A 20,599-nucleotide genomic window follows, 5' to 3' on the forward strand; every position below is an offset into this window, starting at 1 on the left:
GAGGCAGATTGGCACAATGGAACGCCAGATCTGGGGTGATCTTTCCCACATCTAGCTTTGTGGCCCTGGGCAGGTCACTTAACCTCTCTGGGCCTCAGACTTCAGACCCTTAAAGGCACTGATAAAACTTGCCACGGGAGTAACAGCGGCTAACGTTAGAGTCTGCTCCGTGGAGGCATGGGCCACAAGTTCCTATGGACTGCCCCCTTTAATCCTCCTCACTGCCCTATCAGGAATGGACTCATCAGCCAATTTTACAGATGAGGAAACTGGAGCCCTGGGAGATGAAGCAACTTTCCTGAGGCCACACATGGGAGCCACCATATGGGTTTGCGTGGAGATGGGGGTGCTGAGGCCCAGGGAGTGCTGGCTGCAATGTCAGTACCCAGCCGCTCTGATGGCAGCGCGGAGGGGTGGGGGGCAGCCCTCACTTCAGCTCGGCCTCCTGCTGCTGTGTGCTTGGCTCCCAGTGGGGGAGGCCCAAGGTGGGTGTCCCTTACCTGGCACCCTGTACCCCAAAGGCAGGCCCTGACCTTAAAAGGCCACAGGAAGACAAGCCTGTTTGGAAGGCCCAGTGCAAATGTGAGAGCAGTTTGGGACTGAAACTTGTTCCCCTCCCTCCTCTGGCCCAGACTGTTTCCCCTTTTCCTTTCCCTGGGAAGTGAGGGAGTGCCCTTCTCCCCAGGAAGAGTGCCAGGCCAGGCAGCACCCCCAGCCCTCAGCCGCTGACTCATTGCAGCTGGGTGTGGGGGCCTGGAGGGCTTTGCCCTGCGTGGGGGTGGGGACCGCGTTCACCACAGGACACGGTCATATCCTCCCTCCTGGCTCTGGGACCAAAGGAAGCCTGAGGGCGCTGACTAAGGAGCCCAGAGCCCTCCCTGGACAAGGCCAGTGACCCAGTGTCTTCCTGGGGCCCCTCCGGAATGGCCCTGCCCCCTTGCCTGGGAGAGTGCTGGAGGGACAGCCTTTCTCACTGTGGTACAGGAGGGGTGCCAGGCCCCGCTTCCCTCCTGCCTGGGAAGGTTTCCCAGCCTCTCTTCTGGGGCCTCAACAAAAGGCGCTCTGTGCTCCGTTTCCCCGCTGCCTTGCCTGCTGCCGCGGCTCAGGTGTGGGCGCCAAACCTCCGTAGGCCGCAGCGGGGGTGGAGGTTGCTGGGTGGTCTTCCTCTGGGCCTAAGCAGGCAGCGTGGCCTTTCTTTGTCCATAAGAAGCTTCAGGAGGAAATCAACAACGGGAACCAGGCGTGACACCCAGGGGGTGGTGCTGGGAGCAGAATGCCCGCTCTCTACCCCCTGTCCTTTCCTGGGGTCCCGAGCCAGGAGGGGCCCCAGAAGTTCATGGCTGCGTGAGCCCTGCAGCTTCTGGGGGCCTCTGGGTGTCTGGCCTGGGCCGTAGGGGCTCGTGCTTTCAGCTCGGCCCTCACCTGGGTGTCTCCCCCCTGAATTCTGGGAGGGTTTTCTGCCGTGACAGCTGGGTTGTAACTATAGCGCGCCTTCCTCTGTGCCACACGGGGTTGGCACGATATACATTGTCTTATTTTTCATTCTCAAAATAAGCCTCTGAGACAGCTACTGTGACAGTCCCCCTGACAGCTGAGGAAACTGAGGCTCAGAGAGGAGAAGCTGTGGTTCTGAGCTCTGCGGCCCCCCCCCTCCGCCACTGCTTCCCTGCAGGGGGCACGGTGCCCTGCGGACGTGGGCCTGCTACGCAGGGCAGCGGGAGCGCCTGACCTTTCTCTAACACGGGAGGTGGCAGGCACTTCTTGTAAGCTCTTAGGGGCCTCAGAAACCACACAGTGAGGAAGGCCTTTGCCTTTTTCCCCCAGGGTTTTTTCCTACTTATAAAAGTACCGAATTTAAATAATAGAAGAATGTGTAATGTAGAGAGCCCTCTAAATTTGTACCTCTGAATTTAACCACATGTAGTTCTGTGTATAGCTTTCTAGATTTTTCTATGCATACAGTAATAAGTATGTTACTGATCTAATTTTTTTAATACAAGAACGCGATTATATGTGTTTTCCTAATTGTTTTAATTGAGGTAAAATATACATAACATGTGCCCTGGCCAGGTGGCTCAGTTGGTTGGAGCATCATCCCATGCACCGGAAGGTTGCAGGTTTGATTCCCAGTCAGGGCACATACCTGGGTCATGGGTTCGAACTCTGGTCGAGGTGCATGAGGAAGGCTGCTGATCGATGTTTCTCCACATGGATGTTTCTCTCTCTCCCCCCCTTCCTCTGTCATATCAATGGAAGAAAAACATATCCTCAGATGAGGATTAAACACATACACACACACACACATATGTATGTATAAATCATGAAATTCACCATCTTAACCATTTTTAAGTGTGTAGTTCAGTGATTAAGTTATATTCATGTGGTACAACCATCACCATCGTCCATCTCTGGGACTCTCTCCGTCTTCCCAAACTGAAACTCTGTCCTCATTAAACACGCCAGCACCCACCGTTCTGCTGTCTGTCTCTATGAATGTGACCACTCCAGGGACCTCACAGCAGTATTTGTCCTTTTGTGACTGGCTCCTCTCATTGCTCATACATTTTTATACTCATCAGCATTTCTTTTTGGTCACTGTATATAGATTTCTGACATAGGTAGCATTCTTCTTTTTTTAAAATCTTTACCAGATTTTAGAGAGCGAGGAAGAGAGAGAGAGAAAGGGAGAAATATTGATGTGAGAGAAAAACATTGATCGGTTGCCTGCTGTACATGCCCTGACTGGGGATAGAACCCGCAACCCAGGCATGTGTCCTGACTAGGGGTCAAACCCGCAACCTTTTGGTGTATGGGACGATGCTCCATTATTATTATTTATTTATTCTTATTTTAAAGTTGTAAAAAGAACCCTGGCTGGTGTGGCCCAGTGGGTTGAGCGGTGGCCTGCAAACCAAAAGGTCGCCAGTTTGATTCCCGGTCAGGGCACATGCCTGAGTTGCGCCCCAAGTCCCCAGTTGGGGGCGCGTGCGAGGCAGCCAATCGTTGTTTCTCTCCGTCTCTTTCTTTCTCCCTTCCCCTCTCTAAAAATTTAATTTAATTAATTTTTAAAAAGTTGTAAAGAGAGACTTGAGCTAAGTAATAAATAATTTGCCTGGGGTCGTGGAATTGTTTCATGGTAGAGCTGGATTTGAACCTGCGTCTCCTGAACTCCAAAGCTCTTGTTCTTTGCACTCCCTGAGATCTGTCTGCCACCAAGGGGAGGCCCGGGGCCTCGGGGTTGCTTATCTGACTCCCAGGAACAGGGATGCTCCAGTCCAGCTGCAGGAACCTGGGCCCACTTACCACTTGTGTGTTCAGCACCGTGGGAAGGGTCTGGCTGCACCCTACCCCCTTCCACATCTCCCTGGGGGCAGGGCAGGCTCAGGAAGGGGTGATGCTGAAGCTGCAGGGTCCTCAGAGGTCACGGGTGCTGCTGTGCCAGTGAGCAGCGGGCCAGCTGGAAGGAGGCACCGAATCTGCTGCCCCGGCAACTGCGTCCAGTTGCCGCTGCATCCAGCTGAGCCTGGCAGGTGTGAGGACCACAGAGAGGGCCAGCCAGGATGCTTGTTTTGGTAAACTTTGTACGAAATAGTTTAAGCACACAGAAAAGTATATAACTAAACAAATACCTTTGTGTCTAGGACTTGCTTTGTCAGACCTTAATTTTTGCAGTAATTGCTTCAGGTTCTCTCAAATTATTTCAGATACAATTGAAGTCTCTTTTTCAATCCCATTTTCTTCCCCCACTAAGTGAAATTATTATCTTGATTTTGGGGACGTTCATGCATGTTTTTATTCCTTCACTACATGTGGATATATCAAAGGGGACGAAAAAACCTTGGAATTTATAAAATTGTGTATTCTTACATATTTAAACTTCAGTCACCTTCAGAGTACTCTCCACTTGATGCGATACACCTATCGAGACTTTTTTCCACTGCTCAAAAACAGTTTTGAACTTACTGATTTTGATGCCTTTTAGTGGTTCTCCTGTTTTTTGTTTTACCTCTTCCACATCGGCAAAATGTTTCCCTTTGAGGGCTTTTTCATCAAGGGAAATAAACAAACAAAAAAGGGTGAGAATGGGTAAATATGGAGGGTGGGGCACGGGGGTCATGATGTTTTTGGTCAAAAACTGCTGAACACTCAGTGATCGGGGCAGGTACACTTGTAAATCACTCGTCATGAAATGGGCAAACACGTTGAAAGTGTCTTCAAAATAATTCACCGAAGCCAAACGCAGCCTCTCACAACAACGCCAGCTGGTGCACTGATACATGTGGGTTCCCAGAACTCTCACCAACAGGGAAAGCCTGTACTCAAGGGGCCCAACTTCCAGAAGGTAATTCTTATTATTAGGTTCCCCCTCATATATATTATAGAAAGCCTTTTATAACGTGTGTGTATGTATCATTCTATCACTTGTTTTTAGTTCAACATTTTTTAAAAAATTTATTGGTTTGAGAGAGAGAGAGAAACATTGATTTGTTGTTCCACTTATCTGTGCATGTCACTGGTTGATTCCTGTATGTGCCCTGACTGGGGATCAAACCCGCAACCTTGGCATGTGGGGGCAGTATTGTAACCAACTGAGCAACCCGGCCAGGGTGTAGTCCAACCTTGTTTGTGAGGTCTGTCCATGTACCTGCAGTTCATTCACTTTCTTTGCTTCCCTATTCCGTGTATGATTAGAGCAGTTTATCCTTCCTCCTTATGATGATATGTAGCTGAATTTTTGCTGTTAAGAACAACTCTTCAGTGAGCATCCCTTTCCGTGGCTTCACGTGTATGTGCAAAGTGACTCAGGTCTGTAACTCAGAGAGAAATTACTGGATTGTAGAACCTGTACACCCTCACCCGCCCTCTAAGAATTCCACATTGTTGCCAATTGCAGGGGAGTGAAATGACATCTGGTGGTTTTAATTTGCATTCCCTGATTAGTAATGAGATTTAGAATTCATACATTAATTTCCACTTGCAGTTTTTTCTCCTGTTGGATGTCTTTTTGTTACGTTTGTAGTTCTATATTCTATGATCACACAACCCCTTGGTACCCTGACCACCTTTTACAAAATACATGCACATCTGCAACAGAGTCTCTGCTCCCTTCCAGGCAGGGAAACTGAGGCCCTGGCCGAGAAGCCATTTCCTCACCTCTCTGGAGGGCTGAGTGCAGGGAGGGGACGGATGCACTGTCTGCAGGAAAAGTCCTGCAATGACCCTTCCATAACGAGAAGAAAAGGTCCTCACTCCCTTGAACCTGTCCCCTTCCCGACTCTCCTGCCCCTGCCCAGTGTGCCCGGGCAGCTGTCAGGTGGGGTCGGCGCCCTCTGAGGGGCCCCCTGGAAGGGAGCAGAGAATCTTGCAGACGTGCATGTAGTTTGTAAAAGGTGGTCAGGGTCCCCGGGGGGGTGTGACCGCAGAATACAGAACTCCCGCGAACGTAAGAGAAAGACACCCAACACCAGATCTGAGGAACAGAAAGTACAGTGCTGGTTGCCAGGGGCTTGGGGGGGGGGGGGGGAGAAACAGGGAGTCAGTGTGCGACGGGGACAGGGTTTCAGTTTTGCAAGATGACAGGAGTCCTGTGGACGGACCGCGGTGTTGGTTGCACAACACCGTGAACACATTCGAAGGCACCAAACTGTACATTTGAAAATGTTGATGGTGGTAAATTATTTTTTTCATTTTGCTTTCATTTTTTATTTTTATTGTTCCCACTAAAATTTTGTGTGTGTCTGTTTTCCTATTAATGATGGTAAATTTTATGTTCTCTGTATTTTACTACAGTGAATGTTTTTGAGGAAAATAATGGGTACCAAAGAAACATGCGCCTCCCGGGCGTGTGAAGCTGCTGGGCCTGGCTCTCAGTCCTCCGTCGGGGCTGGGAGCTGCTCTAACTGTGGGTGTTGAGGTGTTCAGCCACTGGGAGCCGCCCAGCCCCAGGAGCTCCCTACCTGCCAGGGGTCCAGGCCCGCCCGAAACTGAGGCTGCCTCCCCTGCCGTGCTGGGTGGCTCACACCCCTCGCCACGCCCTCGCTGGGCCTGTCTTCCTCTCGGGGGCTCTCTTGAGACCCTCTGACTTTATTGAGCATCTACTGTGTGCTGACGACTCCTGCCCCCGAGGAGCATCTGGTCCTCTTCCAAGCGACAAGAACTGAGCTCTGTAAATGCATGAAATTCCGTGGACTCTTCCCAGTGGCCCTGTGAGGGGTCCTGCCCCGCGTGTCTGAGAACCGAAGGCTGCAAGCCTAAGACCCACCTCCTTGAAGCCCCTCTGAGTGCGAGGCGGGCACGCCCCTCTCCCGCTGTAGCCGCTGCCGCTCCCCGCACACGGGGTCCAGTTACCGGGCACCCCTCTGTCTGTCTTACCCCTTTCCACACACACTGGATCAAGGGGCCCCTGCGCTGGGGACACACCTTGGTCACTTATCGCCCCCACGGGACTGAGCCAGGGGCCGAGCAGCGCCCAGGATGTGCTCCGAGACCAGGTGTTGGGGGGGCGAAGGGTGAGGGGCGAGAGCCAGGCGTGCTGGGACAGATAGAGGGGACTCTTCCCTGCCTTTCTGAGCCTCAGATGGAGCTGTGGGCAGTTCCCGCCTCAGAACTGGGGTCAGTAAGGCGGCGGGTGCAAAGCTCGGGGGAGCGGGGGCCAGAGACGCCTCCTCCCTGTGAGGCAGGGTGCTCTCCAGGCTCCGGACACACCCATTCCCCTCCGAAACAGCGAGGGTGCAACCACATCCTGCCTGGCCATAAACTGCCTCCCCGCCCACACCTGTCACCCTGGACTCTGCAGTGCAGGCCCTCCGGCCTCCCTTCCGGTCCTCAAGGACTGGGTGTCCCCCTGGATGTGGACTTGGGGAGCCAGGAAGGGAGGGATGAATGTCCTGGTGTCTTGAATGTTTGGTGTCTCTTAGCTAGAGGTCAGCTGCTTGATCCAGCGACCACCCCGGAGTGCCCCTTTCCCGGGGGTGGGTGGTGCAGGGAGCCAGCAGGTCATTACACGGCCTGGGCCTTCCTGTGGGGCGGGCACTCCCCCGGGCCTGTGCCTCGCTGGCCTCACCGGGAAGGCTGACCCTGGGCTGGAGTGACCTGCCCAGGGCAGTGCTGATGTCTGCTGGCCTTGCGGTGACCCGAGCTCTGGGAGCCCTGGGGGGTGGGGAAGCTGCACCCCTGCGCTCAGGCTGTTGCTACCCCTGGTGTATGGGGTCTCTGAGCAGGCAGGTGGAGAAGAGGCCGCACAGTGATAAGGACCCATGCGGGGAAGTGGTTGATAAGAGTGGCTGCCTCTCTGGGCCTTAATGCCCCCATCGTGGAATGGGGCTGAAGGTAGGCCCTGCATTCGGGCGTCGAAGGGATTCCATGAGGGGGACCCCATGGTGAGGGCGAGCTCGGTGCCTGGCACACAGCCATCTCAGGGCCCCTACTCCTTGCTTCCCTCCTGTCCTCCCTGCCCATCCCAGTGTGCCCTAGGACAGGAGGCCCTGTTTTATGAAGCATTCATGACTGTTGTCATTCTTTATATTATCAGTAATGAAATTAAGGTGGCCCCGTCCCATAAACTGGGCACCCTTGTTCCTTTCTCAAGAGAAACAGACCCATTTGTCAAAGCATGGGTATTTAGCCCTGGCTGGTTTGGCTCAGTGGATTGAGCACCGGTCTGCAAACCAAAAGGTCGCTGGTTTGGTTCCCACTCAGGGCACATGCCTGGCTTGCGGGCCAGGTCCCCAGTTAGGGGTGTGCGAGAGGCGACCAATTGATGTATCTCTCACACATGTTTCTCTCCCTCTCTCTCTAAATAAATAAAATATTAAAAAACAAAACACGGGTATTTAAACCTTGGTTTGAAGTCTAGATTTAAAAATAAGGTGTAATGTGAAATCAATTTTAATTTTTAAAATATACATAGAAAGGATGAGAGGGTTATCACTTATTGAAAAGTTAACAGGCCCTGGCCAGGTCGCTCAGTTGGTTAGAGCGTTGTACCAGTATGCCAAGGTTGTGGGTTCAGTCCCTGGTCAGGGCGCACACAAGAAGCAACAATGATGCATAGATAAGTGGAGCAACAAATCGGTGTTTCTCTCACTGTCTCTCTCTCTCTCGCTCTTGGTCTCTAGCCTCTCTCTCTCTTCCTCTTCCCATCTAAAATCAATTTAAAAGAAAAGTTAACAGTGGGTAACCCTGGATGGTCTTTTTACAGGGGATTTCACTTCTGTCCTTATACTTTGTGTTTTTTCCCAGGCATCTAGCACCTTTTTCATCCCTTTCATCTTGCACTGCTCAGTACGAGAGCAACCTGCCTTGGCAGCGCGACCGCGGATGAGACTGCTGACACACGTTGATTTTGTCGCGCGCCTCCTATATGTCACTGGCTGGACTTCCTGAGTGTGGCTTCTTACCTAGTGTTTCCCAAATTTGACCAATCATTAGTGTCACCGAAGTCACACGTTAAAAAATCAGATTCCCGGCTTTTCCTGAGACCTGCCGAATTGGGCTCTTCAGAGAGAAATCCTGCTGCCGCTGCTGCTGCTGCCGCTGCCGCTTCTAATTTCTTTATATGCAGGCGTGGATGGACACAGTGAGAGATAATTTTACATAAATGCATATTCATGATTGTATCTTGCTTTGGGCGGAGAACACTCTTGTTCTCTTGTCCCCTCCCCCGGGAGCTCTTCTTTGGGTGCACCTGCTGGGTGTGTGTCCTCCGGGTCCCCCAGTGCTCCTGGAATCCTGCGTGGACAGAACTACATGCTCACACGTAGGAGTTTTCAGACTCCCCTGTTCGGTTTACAAAAGTGAGTCCGTAATAAGCGCCTTTTCTCCATTTGACTTTTCTCATGCTTTGCAGAGATCTCTTCTGGTCACTGGTGCAGCTTCATGGCAGCTTCAGAGGGAACGGGGGGTTTCAGTAAGCCCCTCCAGTCAGTGTGATCAGTGAGAGGAGGGGATCCAGCCGGGAATTCCAGAATGCTCTTGCCGAAACGTGAGGCCGAATGAGACGTCTGCTGGCGTGGGTCCCGATCGCACTGCTCACCTTCCTTTGTGTTTAACGGGGAGCTGCCTGCCTTCCCCCGCAGTGGTGGCCCAGCCCCCTGGTGACCGCGTGGTCTCTGGAGAAAGGCTCATCCTCGAGCTGCCCTGAGGGTGGCAAGGCTTTGACACCCAGCTAGACTGGAGGTGAAATTTTGGACAGTGGGTCTGCTGTCTCCTTCCCCTTGACCCTCGGGTCCCAGAAAGCCAGGCCACCTACAGTAACTCCCTCATGTGGGTCCCTTTTAGGTTGAACCATGATACCAGTGACAGAGCTCCGCTACTTTGCGGACACACAGCCTGCGTACCGGATCCTAAAGCCATGGTGGGACGTGTTCACCGACTACATCTCCATCGTCATGCTGATGATCGCCGTCTTCGGGGGCACGCTGCAGGTCACCCAGGACAAGATGATCTGCCTGCCTTGTAAATGGGTCACCAAGGACTCCTGCAACGACTCCTTTCGGGGCTGGGCAGCCGCTGGCCCAGAGGCCTCCTACCCCAACTCCACCATCCTTCCGATCCCTGACACGGGCCCCACAGGCATCAAGTACGACCTGGACCGGCACCAGTATAACTACGTGGACGCCGTGTGCTATGAGAACCGTCTGCACTGGTTTGCCAAGTACTTCCCCTACCTGGTGCTGCTGCACACGCTCATCTTCCTGGCCTGCAGCAACTTCTGGTTCAAGTTCCCGCGCACCAGCTCGAAGCTGGAGCACTTTGTGTCTATCTTGCTCAAGTGCTTCGACTCCCCTTGGACGACGCGGGCCCTGTCAGAGACGGTGGTGGAGGAGAGCGACCCCAAGCCGGCCTTTAGCAAGATGAATGGCTCCATGGACAAGAAGTCGTCAACCGTCAGCGAGGACGTGGAGGCCACCGTGCCCATGCTGCAGCGGACCAAGTCTCGGATCGAGCAGGGCATCGTGGACCGCTCGGAGACCGGCGTGCTGGACAAGAAGGAGGGGGAGCAGGCTAAGGCCCTGTTTGAGAAGGTGAAGAAGTTCCGGACCCACGTGGAGGAGGGGGACATCGTGTACCGCCTCTACATGCGGCAGACCATCATCAAGGTGATCAAGTTCATCCTCATCATCTGCTACACCGTCTACTACGTGCACAACATCAAGTTCGACGTGGACTGCACCGTGGACATCGAGAGCCTGACGGGCTACCGCACCTACCGGTGTGCGCACCCCCTGGCCACGCTCTTCAAGATCCTGGCGTCCTTCTACATCAGCCTGGTCATCTTCTACGGCCTCATCTGCATGTACACGCTGTGGTGGATGCTGCGCCGCTCCCTCAAGAAGTACTCGTTCGAGTCGATCCGCGAGGAGAGCAGCTACAGCGACATCCCCGATGTGAAGAACGACTTCGCCTTCATGCTGCACCTTATCGACCAGTACGACCCTCTCTACTCCAAGCGCTTCGCCGTCTTCCTGTCCGAGGTGAGCGAGAACAAGCTGCGGCAGCTGAACCTCAACAACGAGTGGACGCTGGACAAGCTGCGGCAGCGGCTCACCAAGAACGCGCAGGACAAGCTGGAGCTGCACCTGTTCATGCTCAGCGGCATCCCCGACACCGTGTTCGACCTGGTGGAGCTGGAGGTGCTGAAGCTGGAGCTGATCCCCGACGTGACCATCCCGCCCAGCATTGCGCAGCTCACGGGCCTCAAGGAGCTGTGGCTGTACCACACAGCGGCCAAGATCGAGGCGCCCGCCCTGGCCTTCCTGCGCGAGAACCTGCGGGCGCTGCACATCAAGTTCACGGACATCAAGGAGATCCCGCTGTGGATCTACAGCCTGAAGACGCTGGAGGAGCTGCACCTGACGGGCAACCTGAGCGCGGAGAACAACCGCTACATCGTCATTGACGGCCTGCGCGAGCTCAAGCGCCTCAAGGTGCTGCGGCTGAAGAGCAACCTGAGCAAGCTGCCGCAGGTGGTCACGGACGTGGGCGTGCACCTGCAGAAGCTGTCCATCAACAACGAGGGCACCAAGCTCATCGTGCTCAACAGCCTCAAGAAGATGGTGAACCTGACGGAGCTGGAGCTGATCCGCTGTGACCTGGAGCGCATCCCGCACTCCATCTTCAGCCTCCACAACCTGCAGGAGATCGACCTCAAGGACAACAACCTCAAGACCATCGAGGAGATCATCAGCTTCCAGCACCTGCACCGCCTCACCTGCCTTAAGCTGTGGTACAACCACATCGCCTACATCCCCATCCAGATCGGCAACCTCACCAACCTCGAGCGCCTCTACCTGAACCGCAACAAGATCGAGAAGATCCCCCCCCAGCTCTTCTACTGCCGCAAGCTGCGTTACCTAGACCTCAGCCACAACAACCTGACCTTCCTCCCCGCTGACATCGGCCTCCTGCAGAACCTCCAGAACCTGGCCGTCACGGCCAACCGGGTGAGTGGCCCTGCCCTGGCTCTGCGTGTGGGCTGGCGGGTGGGCTGCTCATGGCCCGTGGTGGGGGTACTCAGGAGGCCCAGTGTCCCAGGACCTCACCTGTGGCTCCCAAAACTGCCTGGGAGGAGCGTTTAAAAATTCAGATTTCCCGAGCCCCACTCCAGACCTGCCAAATCAGATGTCTGGGGTTGGGAGCCGGTCTCCACCACAGAATGCTACGGAGTTCTCCTGCCAGGAGGGAGTGTGTGGTCAGCCGGGGTCTGTCCCCAAGGTGCCCTTGCATGGGTTTCTCATAGGCAGGGATGTTCATGGGCAGGAGATCCAAGGTGTGTGGTTTTCCCTCTGCCTCTTAGCGGGGTTGCGGGAGGCGGTACTCAGCTTGGAGCTAGCGATGCTGTCCCGGACCAGATTTGGAGCTGAAGCGCCAGTCTGGGGCCACCAGGAACAGGAATTACGTGGTGGTGGCTGCTACTTGCCGAGGGGAAGCCAAACTGTCTCCACGCCTCCCCTCTGCATCTGGGGGTGGCGGAGGGCAGTCAGGCTTGGTTGGGGCTGACTTGTCACCACCTGTCTCTCTCGAGAGGAAATTGTGCAAACCGTTTGGGGCCGGTAGTGTGGGAGACCACACCCTGGAGACAGTGGGTAGTCCCTGTGCTGTGGTCTTCTTTGCTCCAGTCCCTTGCCTGGCCTGGGAAGACCCCCACCCAAGGCCCCTCCACAGAGGGCAGGGTGCTTCTGTGGCTTTGTGGTCTGGCCTCTGCAGTAAAAGGGAAGCCACAGCTGCCGGGGGGACCTCCCCCTCCCTCCCCCTCCTGGGGACCTGCAGGGAGATTGACAATGGAAATAACAGGTCTCTGGGTCCCTACTTTTTTCTTTAATTTTTATTGTATTTTTTTTCCCATTACCATTTAGTCCCCTTATACCACCCTCCCCCGTAGGTCTCTACTTCCAGGGTGGAGACTCCGAGAGGTGGGTGGGGATGGAGTTCTGTGGCCAGGGGCGGGGCATTCAGCCACCGCCTCTGTGCCTCCATCGAAGGCGGTGGCCTAGAGCGGCCTCCCTGGTTAGAAAGCGCTTGCTGTGTCAGCCCTGTGCAGGGCACAGGGTTCCTGGCATCTCCTGTGTCCCGGCCCTTCCCCAGTGTCAGGCAGATGGGAGACTCCGGCGTGCCGCTGAGAGGCTCCCTTCCCCTCTTCCCTGAGCCTCTGACTGCAAACCAGCCTGTCCCCATATGTCAGATGATGACAAGTCCTGTTTGCCTCCCCCGCGTTAGGACTGTGCGTACCCGTGAGAACGAACAGGGGAGAAAGTCAGACACCAGGTTGCTCCACCCTGGAGAATCTGCCCCCAGATCCTGGGACAGGCTCACTGACCAGGAAAATTGGGTTGCTGCAGAGAAGCCATATTTGGAGAGCACAGAGAAAAGCCAGCCCCTTCTTGACTACAGGACGCAGCCTGGGGCCAGAGAGCCCCTGGAGCTGGGTCGGCTGTGGTCATCCCATGGCCCTTGGAATGGCTGTGCTGTCAGAGAGCTATGCGGGCACTGGGGCTTGACGGTCCTTCCTGCCGGGAGGAGGGTGCAGCCAGCAGCCAGCCCTCCACCCCCAGTCGCTCACCCCAAGCATGCCTGTTAGGTCACGTTTGTTGGCTGACGTCACCCCTCAGGAAAGGAGCTGGCGGCAGGCAGGCATGCTGTCCCCAGGAGGGAGACCCTCTGACACCCTGTTTATGGCACAGATTAATCACATCCTGTCCCTGCCTCCTGGAATGCCAGAGGCCTTATAGGGAAAAGAGCTCACTTGGGTCAGTTCCTAGCCAGGCTCTTCCTTTTAACCTGGGGCTCCTCTCCGTCCTCAGAGATCTGATGGCTCCTTGTGGGCCACCGGGGCCTTTGACTACCGTTCTCCCAGGTTTAAACTCATGCTAAGGAGTACCTTGACAGAGCAAGCACTCTTTTGTCCACTCTTTCATTCATTTACGTACTCATTTGTTCATTGACTTGGCATTTGTCTTTTGAGCCCTCCTAGCATGGAGATACTGGGGACACAGGGACAAACAAGGCCCACAGCTGCCCATCCTGAGCTCACTGACGCGTGGGGAAAGATACTAAGCACCGAGTGTGACAAGACCCACGCTGGGACGTGAGGCTCCTGGAGCACAGAGTGGCCTCCGCCCAGACTAACCCAGTGCTGGCCAGCCTCCCGGAGGAAGGACATTGCACCTGGCCCTGCAGGAAGATGAGGGGTTAGGTGAGAGGAGAGGAGGAGTCTGGTAGGTTCTGTCCCTGTTGTAACGGAAAGCGGTGAAGGAGGAAGAGTGAGCCAGCCTGGAATTTGGATTTTCCCCTGAAGGGCTGGAAGGAGCATCCTGTTCTTCCCAGTTCCCTTTCAATGATTAAATCTTTGTTTATTTCATGTCCATTCCTCTTACCAGGCCCTGAGCCCTCAGGACAGGGACTTTGGCTCTTTTCGTTCAGTGCAAACGTTCACTGAACTCTTGCTGAGGAGTAGCTGGAGCAGCAGGCTGACCTGCAGCGTAGGGATGGCTCCTGCGCGGTGTGGGGGTGGGGGGGCAAGGGGAGCAGTCGGCAGCCAATGGAAACTGTGTACGGCCGCAGGGGAGGGGGCATGCTTGCACTGGCGGAACCACCGGGGGTGGGGAGACATGGGGTTTCCATGGGACTTTGGAGGTAGAGCCCACAAGATAGGGGCTGGGTAGGAAGAGAGGAGGAGGGAGCAGCCTGGGGCGACTCGTGGTTTCTCACCTGGTCATGGAGACAGGACACAGGCTCTCTGAGGGGAGGCCGTATGCCCCGTGTGGGGTGTCTGGGGCCCTGGGATGTCCAAGACGCCGTGTTGAGCCAGCCTGAAGCTCAAGGTATCACCGCCCTGGGGCTCATGGGCGAGAGGGATCCTTGACAAGATCACCAGGGTGAGAGGCCAGACAAGGAAGGAGGGAAGTCTGGCTGGACCCTTCAGGATGGACGGTGGAAGCGCAAGGCCAGGCAGAGCTCATGATGCGTGAGGGAGTCAGGTGCAAGGAGAACAGGTTTGGGTCCAGCGAATTAGGAGTGACAGTTGGTGACTTTGGCCAGAGAGTTTCAAGGGTAGATAGGGACGGAAGCTGGATCACAGCGGGCTGAAGAGAGATGGTCTCTGTCTAGGTATTTGTTGGGAAGTTGGAGAACGATGGAGCAGCCCCGAGAGGCTCCTGGGTGGTTGTCTTTTCCAAAGATCAGGTAGACCTGAGACCCCTTTGGTACTGATCAGGCAGCACTGAGGTCCCTGAGGAGGTGGGACAGAGCGGGACTGGGAGTGATGTGAACTTCAAGGCTTCAGCAGATAAAGCGACATCTTGGGAAGAAGGACAGGTCCAAAGGACAGGGGTGGCCATGGTGGGGTGCTGACTCACTGAAGGCACCTTCTTTATTTTCTCTGGAGAGAGCTCACTGGCTGGGGTAGGGGGTGTTCTGGGGAGGGGGTTTCCAGGAGGGAGCTCTGCATGTGAACCCCAGCTCTGCGACTCATCAGCTGGAGCCTGTCCTGCTGCTCTGACCCTGTCTTTGTCATCAGAGGGGGCCACTGTTGGTGGGGTGCCTGGGAGGCTCTGTCCCCTCAGTACTGCTGGAGCCCATGTACCATCTGCCCTCTCACCTTTATGTCCCTGAACTTGGCCCTGTTGACCTGGGCACAGCAGTGGCAATTTTGGAAGCTCATGTCGGGAGTCTCCTTTTAAAATAGCCATAGTGGGAGTTCAGCCAAGATGGAGGTGTAAGTAGACATGTTGCGTCTCCCTCCACAACGAAGAAAGAATAACAACTACCTCAAAACTAAAAAAGCAACAACCAGAAGTACCAGAAAACCAAACTGCATGGAAGTCCAACAAACAAAGAAATAAAGAGAAATACTCATCCAGACAGGGAGGAGGGGCGGAGCCGGGGCGGAGAGGATGAGGTGTGGCAGCGGCAGTGACAGCAGCTATGGCCGCCAGTGGGAAGCACCATCATTGATTTTAAAAGTAGGGAGAGAAACCTGGGAAGTTATCCAAGGCCAGATCACACAGCCCAGGGTTCCAGCGCCGGGGAAGACAAAGCCTCATTGCTTCTGACTGTGCAGACCCGTGGGGGTTGGGGCAGAGGCAGAAACTGCCCGTCTCTCAGCAGAGTCCGCTTGTTTAAAGGGCCTTCGCGATCCTAGAACATCCGCAAACCCACTCACTCTGGGAACTATCACCAAGCAACAGCTAGAGGGGCACTAGTTGCATACAGAGGTGCCTGGAAAAGGGACGAGTGCTGGGAAGGTGGCATTGTTCCCTCTCAGACCCCTCCCCCGCACACTGCGCCACAACTGTGGCGAAATTGGTGGCCCTGTACTGACGAATACCTAAGGCTCCACCCCTTACAATGTAACAGGAGTGACAGCTCTACCTGGGATGTGGAGGCAAACACACACAGGAGCCTGTCAGAATGAGGAGACAGAGAAGTATGGCCCAAACTGGGGAACGGATCAAGGTTCCAGTGGGAGAACTAAGCGACGAGGAGATAGCCAACTTAACAGATGAGCAGAGTTCAAAACTGGTGATAAAGATGTTCACAGACTTGACAGACAAGGAGAGGTTTAGGAACCTCTGGGACAACTTTAAAAGTGCCAACATCCAAATCATAGGGGTGCCAGAAGGAGAAGAGGAAGAGCAAGAAATTGAAAACTTATATGAAAAAAATAATGAAGGAATACTTCCCTTATTTGGTGAAGGAAATAGACATACAAGTCCAAGAACCACAGAGTCCCAAACAAGCTGGACCCAAAGAAGACCACACCAAGACACATCATCATTAAAATGCCAAGGGTTAAGGAAAAAGAGAGAATCTTAAAAGCAACAAGAGAAAAGAAAAAGGAATTCCTGTAAGACTGTCAGCTGATTTCTCAAAAGAAACTGCAGGCAAGAAGGGTCTGGCAAGATGTATTCAAAGGGCTGAAAAGTAAGGACCCACAACCAAGATTATCCAGCAAAGCTATCGTTTAGAATGGAAGGGCAGATATAAAGTGCTTCCCAGACAAGGTAAAGCTAAAGGAGTTCATCATCACCAAGCCATTATTATATAAAATGTTAATGGGACTTAAGAAAAAGAGCAAAACTATGAACATTAAAATGACAACAGACTCACAACCATCAACAACAGAATCTAAAAAAATAAAAACAAAAACTAAGCAAACAACCAGAATAGGAACAGAATCATAGGTATGGGGATCATTTGGAGGGTTATTAGCTGGGAGGAGGAAGGGGGAGAAATGGGGAAATGGTGCAGGGACTCAGAAGCATAATCAGTTGGTACAAAATAGACAGAAGGGAAGTTAAGAATAATATAGGAAAGGGAGAAGCCAAAGAACTTACATGCACGGCCTTTGGGCGTGAACTAAGGGGGGTGGGATTGCTGAAGGGAAGGGGGTTACTGGGCAGAGGGGAGCAAAGGGAAAAGAAATTGGGACAACTGTAACAGCACAATCAATAAAATATACTTTAAAAAAGTAGCCACAGTGTCCCTCACAGTGTAGCCTCTGCCCAGCCATAGCCACACTGATTTCCCTGTTGGAAAGGACAAGTTCCTGACCCGAAGTGGGCATCTTCCAGAAATGGCTGGAGAGAGCACGAGCCTATTAGGTAGAGGTCCAAGTCCGCCAGGAGGTCCCAGCCAAGAGGCATGTCTGGTCCAAGCTTTTTATTCTACAAATGGGGAAACTGAGGCCCAGGTAGGGGGAGGGCCTTGTGCAGGGTTGCACGGCCCCCTTGCACTGTGTCTGGGGAACTGGAACTCTGGCAGGCTCTGAGTCAGAGAAAGCCAGGCTTAGATCCCGCTGGACCCTTTCTGGCTCTGCAATGTCCCATTTCCCTTCTCCAGGCCTTGGCCTCCTCAGCAGGAAAATGGGGACAGTGACAGAGCAACCTTAGAGCTGGCAGGATCCCTCCTGCCCGTCACATCTGAAGTAGGTCATTTTAGGACAGATTGGCTCAGTGAGAACTCATGTTTATCGCTGATTCTCGCAGAAGGCAGGGAAGAAGCTGGCACTACGGGGCTCTTCCCATGTGCTGGCAGATAGCGTGTCCCCCCTCAGGCCCCATGTTTGCGCCTTGTTCCCCCACAGTGCGGACACTTAGCAAAGTGTGTGTTGAACCAGGTTTAAGTCTTGGCTCTGCCGCTTTCCAGCTGTGAACTGCTGGCAGGTTGGCTTCTCTAGGGCCTCAGTTATCCCATCTGTAAGATGGGATGAGTGTTTGCAGAATATTTACAGGTAGTTCCAGCGGTTGAAAGTTGACAGTCTTCAGTGGTCAGAACAAGCCTGCCTATGTAGTAAGCTGCTAACGCGTGTTGCCCGTTATTCTAATTCTGTAAACTCAGAAGGAGGGCTCTCTTGAGTGGCCACTGCTGGGCTCCATGCACTCACGAACAGCCTGTGACCTGACCGATGAGGAAACTGTGGCCCCGGGAAGGGGAATTGTCACAGCTGCTCTTCTCACTCCTGCTGGCGAGCTCTCCCAGTTCTCAGCAGCATGTAGGGGCTGGAATTTTCTTAGCATGCTTCTCCGCTTTCCTCAGTTGTCCTTAAACCAGAGAGGACCAACAGCCTGGCTGGCTCCTGGTGAGCCCTCGGCGGTGGAGGAGTGGGTGGGATGGACAGTAGCTGGCCGGTGCGCTAGGCTTCCTAGGGCGCCCTGTGTGGGAGACAGTGGGAACCAGGTGGACCCAGGCCTGCTCGCCCTGAGCCCACAGTCCTGGGGCGACAGGCGACCAAGCAGCTTCTCCGTTGAGAGATCAGTGGGTGCCCTCGATTGCCCAGGGCGCCAGGGAAGGCTTCCTGGAGGATGGGACTGCGGAGCTGAGACCTAAAGTACAGGTGGAAGTCAGCCAGACTTAGGCCCAGATGGTGCTGCTGCTGGGGCCCCAGGGAGCTAAAATGGGGCCCAGGGAAGGTGCCCTGGGGAGGGAGGGGAAGCCTTGGACCCGGAGCCGGCCCTCCTCACTTTTCCTCCTGCTCCCCCCCCTCTAGATCGAGGCGCTGCCCCCAGAGCTCTTCCAGTGCCGGAAGCTGCGGGCCCTGCACCTGGGCAACAACGTGCTGCAGTCGCTGCCCTCGCGGGTGGGCGAGCTGACCAACCTGACCCAGATCGAGCTGCGGGGCAACCGGCTGGAGTGCCTGCCCGTGGAGCTGGGCGAGTGCCCGCTGCTCAAGCGCAGCGGGCTGGTGGTGGAGGAGGACCTGTTCAACACGCTGCCCCCCGAGGTGAAGGAGCGGCTGTGGCGGGCCGACAAGGAGCAGGCCTGAAGCGGGCGGCCAGCAGCGGGACCGCGAGGGCGCCTCGGGCCCAGGAGCCCAGAAAGCCGGGGACAGCCAGCCCAGCCTCTCGGGTTGGGTGTGAGCTGGGCCAGGGGGCAGCACAGGACTGAGGGGCTGGCCCCTTTTCTCCCTCTGAGACTCACGCCCCCGGGGCCGGCGCCCGTTGGGGAGCTCAGAGACCTATAATCTGTCTCGGAGCGCGGTGTTTGGGCAGTCGGCCTCCTCCCGGGAGGCTGAGCCGGGGGCCCGAGGTCCAGCGGAGTTTGCGGAGCACTTGGTATTTATTTTCCTCCACCTCCCGCCCCTCCCTCCTCATAACTTCCACATTCCCAGGAACGCCCAGCTCCAGTGGGGGTGTTTGGGGACGGGTGGGCTGCTCTGCTTTTCCTTCTGCGGCGATGCCGCCAGCAGGCAGTGCCCACACAGACTTGGGCAGGGTGGCCGGGGTGGGGGGCCCAGCTGTGGACGGGCGCCCAGCGGTGCTGGGCTGGGCTATGTCGGCACGGCCGGGGGGGGCGGGGAGAGCAGGCCGCCAGGTGGGAAGGCCTACGGGCCTGGGGCTTGCCTCATCCGTTTTAGAAATTTTTTTTTAAGTAAAAAAATTTTTTTAAGCTTTGAAAATTGAAGGTTTGGGTATTAAAAAGAAAAAACTTTAAAAAAAAGGAAAAAAAAAAAAACACCAAAAGACACTAAAGGCCAGTGAGTTGGAGTCTCAGGGTGGGCGCAGGCGGCAGGATGCTGAGTTGTGTGTCCTTCCCCCAGGGCGTCTTCCGGATCTGGCGCGACCTTGGTCCAGAGTTCTGTTTGTTCCTCCCCTCCCCTCGGGTGGGGACTTGTTTTGTTTTTGGTGGCTTGTTTTCCTTCTCCTCCGTGTGTCTTGGCAGGCGCCCGTTTCTGTGCCTGGTGGCCAAGGGGAATGTTCTGGAGCTGCCAAGAGGGGAGGAGGCTCGGGCTGGCTAATCCCCGGACGAACGGTGCTCCATCCCCTCCGTCCCTCATCCCGGTGTTAAGGGGCCAAGAGGAGCCGCCTGACCAGGACTCTGCTTCCCCAGCTCATGTGTCATGAGTTTGCCCAGCGCCACCACTAGCCTCAGCTGCTTACATCAGCCAGGTCACCACCTGGTCCTTCGGAACCCACTGTTGGAGGCGGGGCCCCTGCTGGGGAGGCTGCCCCGGTTTTGGTTCCAGTTTCTGTCCCAGGCACCTGGCCCGCATGGCCGACTCGGCGCCTGGTGGTGAGAAGCCACCTCACTTTAGATCAGTCACTGGGGTCCCGCCTTAGATCAGTCGCTTGGACACTAAGGCACATTTTAGCGTCTCTTGTCTTAATGATCATATCTGTTGGTCCCTTTGTTTTCTGCGTCGGGTCATTGGATGTAATCCTCAGAAATAACGCACACTAGCCTCCGACAGCCACGAAGCAATCCGTTACATGTGGGTCTGAACGTGTAGACTCGTTCAAATATCAAATAAACCTATCACAGAAAGGAGTCTTTGGAGGTCTCCGTGTTGTGGGGGGACCCCTCCCTCAGCTCTCCGAGGCCCCCTGGGCCCTGTGCACTAGCGTGTTGAGTAGCCATGTACAGTATAGGGTACTTGCAAGGCCGTGCACTGCTCCTCTCACTGCCCTGTGAGCGTGAGCTGGAAGAGCGCCTGCTAGGTGTCAGGTGTGGCCCCGCCAGGGATCCCACAGCCGGTGCACTCTGCCTCCTGGTTGCCTGTGGTTTGGGCCCCTCATAAGCTGGGAAGGGGGGCTGGAGGGGGACACTGGACTGGGAACCAGTACTCTCAGGTCCCTGGCCCAGCTGGGTCATCCCTGCACGC

General features: G+C 55.0%; 1 protein-coding gene across 3 annotated transcripts in view; it reads left to right on the top strand.

Moving 5' to 3' along the window:
* LRRC8A (leucine rich repeat containing 8 VRAC subunit A) overlaps window positions 1-20,265 on the top strand; it is a 27,482-nt gene extending 7,217 nt beyond the window's left edge. For all 3 annotated transcript variants that reach the window (XM_090274849.1, XM_090274847.1, XM_090274850.1), the window contains 2 exons: window positions 9,280-11,444; window positions 18,488-20,265. In XM_090274849.1, coding sequence (XP_090130975.1) covers window positions 9,288-11,444; window positions 18,488-18,763 — 2,433 coding nt within the window. In that variant the 5' untranslated portion in view covers window positions 9,280-9,287 and the 3' untranslated portion in view covers window positions 18,764-20,265. The remainder of the gene's footprint in view (window positions 1-9,279; window positions 11,445-18,487) is intronic.
* Window positions 20,266-20,599: the final 334 nt, after the last annotated feature.

The sequence above is a fragment of the Furipterus horrens genome, unplaced genomic scaffold, assembly GCF_987537825.1.
Source record: "Furipterus horrens unplaced genomic scaffold, mFurHor1.1.pri manual_scaffold_4, whole genome shotgun sequence".
NCBI classification, from domain to species: domain Eukaryota; kingdom Metazoa; phylum Chordata; class Mammalia; order Chiroptera; family Furipteridae; genus Furipterus; species Furipterus horrens.